The sequence below is a fragment of the Scedosporium apiospermum genome, assembly GCF_000732125.1.
Source record: "Scedosporium apiospermum strain IHEM 14462 chromosome Unknown SEQ_SAPIO_0099, whole genome shotgun sequence".
Taxonomy (NCBI): domain Eukaryota; kingdom Fungi; phylum Ascomycota; class Sordariomycetes; order Microascales; family Microascaceae; genus Scedosporium; species Scedosporium apiospermum.
Window position 1 is genome coordinate 1,663,846 of NW_015971800.1, and position 3,583 is coordinate 1,667,428.

Consider the following 3,583-nt stretch of genomic DNA (forward strand, 5'->3'; position numbering starts at 1 on the left):
AGGCGATACACGTCCTGGGTCTTGGAGAGCAGAAGCAAGCAGCCAAACTAGAAAAGGGATCATGAGATGTGCGACTAGTATTGCTTGCATTCAGCCAGATTCTCTCGGCCATACGATAGGGTCGTAGCGTCCCTCCCTTCCGAGATGGCTTGGTGGAGAAAGAACCAACTGCATCTTGTTGCAGAAGATCATGCTTTTCGATGGACTCGAGTAGTAAAGGGGAATCCATCGGTCCTGCGGTAATCCTGTCATCACCCGGCAGCAGTTTACACGAAGAAGCAAGGAAGGCTAGTGCGATTCTCGTTTATGAACGATTCGCACCGACGTGTGGAGTGTAACTGAGGATGAAGCGAACTATTCATCCGTTTCCGGGGAATTTTTCGCGCAAGAAAAAAGCACTTTATCTGTACCAAGCCCGTCATCATCAAAAAGCTGGACCTTTTTAAGATTTTCTGCTGGCCCCTGTCGAATCTATTGTCTGCAAGTCTTAGTGGCCCATCTTGCTATCGATCCCCATCTCTCATTCCTTTTTCCTCTTCTCTGCAACGAGCACTGCCCTGATGATTTCTCGGGCTTTCCTCAGGAACTTTTCTCTCGGTTCCCCTCTCATATCCGTTTCCCCGTACTGCTTTGTACGTCTGGAGTACCTTATCGACATGCAGGATCAAACCTTGATTGTGTGGTGCTGAGGCTGGTGCTTGCTTTTTTCCCTCGTCTTCTCTTTCTCGTTCCTTGATCGACTCGAGTGTTTTACAGCTCGTTGAGGATATGTTTCCACTTCCACGTACAAGATTGGTTTACTAACAACAGACACTGGCACTAGACCTGGGACAACATCCACACCATCGACACATCTCGACTTGGATGGACACGGAAGGGGTCTCTCCAGGTCTCGGTTGAATTAGACATTGTGTTTATTCATTTAAGACTTGTGCACAGAATGGCAGGTGACAAGGGAACTCTTTCAAACTGAGGATACAACATGCAGGGGCATTTTCCTTCCTCGCTCGGACAACGGGTGTTGGTGCCGACCTTGTCTAGGCATCAGGAAGAGAGGCGGGGGTCTCTACGGGCCGCGTGGGTGGCAAAGGAACGATAATGACACGCAAACATGCATCTCTTGCACTTGCCGAGTATTACAAGTATTATAATCTACAATATTTGTCCAAATGGACAAATGGAGCCCAGGAGGTAGGGGGTGACTCGACGAGAAAAGGGGGGGCCTGTTGGGAGGATGGTCATGCACAATCAGTCCCACCGGGACCCGAGAGAGTGGTTCTGGCGCTTGGGCTTGCGATATTATTGCTCATAGCCACAAACTACTGAAATAACTGCATAAACCACGGGACAATCAGAGAGAAGAAGAAGAAGAAGAGATCCTTGTTTTCGTGGCTGTCCAGGACTCTGTGTAGCTCTTTACAATCGCGAGGTATGGAGGGCGGCTATATCGTCTGGAAGACCACTCGCGGCGTCTCCACTGGGAACTGGATCACCGAAGATGAAGGCCTCGTCGCCGGTAAAGTACCTAAAGGACGTGGAGAACAGTTGTTAGTTCGAGGGGAAGGTGTCACGGAAAGTGTACTCATGAGTTTCTTGAACAGGGAGGAGGGAGATGCGGTGAATGCAATGTGACGGGCTTGGGTACATTCTGAATGAAAACACATACCACCCCCGTTCTGGCCCACCACTTAGGAAGCTGCAGTCGCTGTTTGCTTGACAAATCCAATTTCCAACAAGCCTTGTTGGCTTTTGGGCCGTATCTGTGCTGCCCGTGGTACTCGAAGTGACGGGGACAGGCTTGGCTGTGTCGGCAGCCTGGTCGTCAGCCCCGTCTGGGGACTGTACAGAAACATCCAGATCCGCGAGAGTTGATGAATAATTAGAGCTAAGAGTAGTTGGCCGCTTGAAGATGCTTAATCCGCAAGTAAAAGTATCAAAGTCCTGAACGTCTACCCTGTCGGGGATTTGTCCAGTAAGAACCCTCCCTAATGCTATTATCACCGCAGCGTGAGAGCATAGAATGACGGACCGGACACCTTCCGCATCACACCGCTCGATTATCTTCTCAACAGCTGACCGAACGCGATCATACAGGCCCTCGATACTCTCTCCCTTCTTCTCCGCAACGACCCCGGACTCGAACGAATCGTCAAGCACTGGAAACAGTGTCTTCAAGAAAGACATCTGGGCGGGCTTTGGTTGGTCAAAGTGAGCCTGCCCGTAGAATTCTCCTAGGCCTGTTTCGCTACGGATCACCAGTGGAGTAAGCAGTGCTCCGCTCTCTTCCTGAGACTTGGCCGCCTGCTCGTTCCGAAGCGAGATATATGGTGAGATAGTCTGGAGACATCGGTAGTAAGGGCTGGAGTACACGGCATCGATTGGGGGCTCAAGGGACATAAGGTGAGCTCCTAACTGCCGAGCTTGGTCGACGCCGTGAGCTGTCAAAGGCGTGTCTGCGGCGATTTTAGTGGGCGACAGGACCGTCGTTGTGGCTACTCCCGAAACAGGATCAACGAAGTAACTACACCGAAACTAGAGGGGGAAATAGAGCTTAGTGTCCATGATGCCATATCCTCCTTTGTCTCGCGGCTGGTAGGACTCCCGCCTGATCCACCCTTTCCAACGGCTAAGGAGAGAAACGGCGGTGTGGTATTCTTACCCCATGGCGGACGACGTAGATGGTCTCAAGAGACATCTTAAAACGCCAGGAAGAAACCCAGTTTTCTAAGAATAGCTTCCTAAATAGCCGTTAATAGTTGGAAATTTAAAATAGAAACGATTTAACAGCGGTGTTTTACTCACAAAGTGAGGAAGATTGCTCTTCTATCCCAGTCTTCTGGGCTCTTCAGAGTCACACCGGGTGCACTACGACGGACCCAAACGGGGCCTTGTCTCGACACAGGGAACGGGACAGAGTCTCGGTAGAGGGAATGGTCTATCTCAAATTTCAAAGCGAATGCTTCGTAGACATGTCTGAACTACACCTTCGCGTTAGGAAGCTTGATTTCAGACATCCAGGTATCTAGGACCTGCCCTGTAAAATAGCCCGCCACAACGTTCAAGGAGGAAGGCTCTTACATTCAAAAACCCGAACGCTCGAAAGAATACGAAGAGCAATAAATCGACTGCAGAGCTCCAAACAGAGATTCGAACGCGAGCAATGGCGCCGGATATTAGTGTTCTTGTGATGGGATGCCGAGGCATCAGGTCGGGGTTGGCAGCACGATGCCAATAAAGGGGTTAATCCTTAAACCGGGTATGTTACACACATTTAAGCATCTCGGTGTGTTTATTCAATTAGCAGAACAAACCACCTAGCCTCGGTGAACGTCAATTGAAACCTCGGTGTGTGTCCAATCCACCCCTCAGTTTCGAGAAAGGCTGAGGACCTCTTGACACGCTCCTTCCTGGCTCCAAGTTGTTGCAACTCCCAACATTTCCTCCACTCAATTAACACCCATTACCCCCCGTTGTATTTTTGCAGAGGGGAGAATGGACAAAGCTCAGTTCTCCTCATGCTTCTAGGAGCCCTCTATTTTTGTAAATCCGCACGCCCAACAGACTCAGCGGTGAGCTAGCCACT

The 3,583-nt window shown here is 50.2% G+C and overlaps 1 protein-coding gene across 1 annotated transcript; it reads right to left on the minus strand.

Moving 5' to 3' along the window:
- Window positions 1-1,416: 1,416 nt before the first annotated feature.
- On the minus strand, window positions 1,417-2,695 carry SAPIO_CDS5895 (uncharacterized protein; the record flags this gene model as incomplete). The annotated part of the gene is made up of 3 exons (XM_016788125.1): window positions 1,417-1,525; window positions 1,667-2,532; window positions 2,660-2,695. 3 exons carry the CDS (start codon window positions 2,693-2,695, stop codon window positions 1,417-1,419), a joined length of 1,011 nt encoding a protein of 336 aa, XP_016642441.1.
- Window positions 2,696-3,583: the final 888 nt, after the last annotated feature.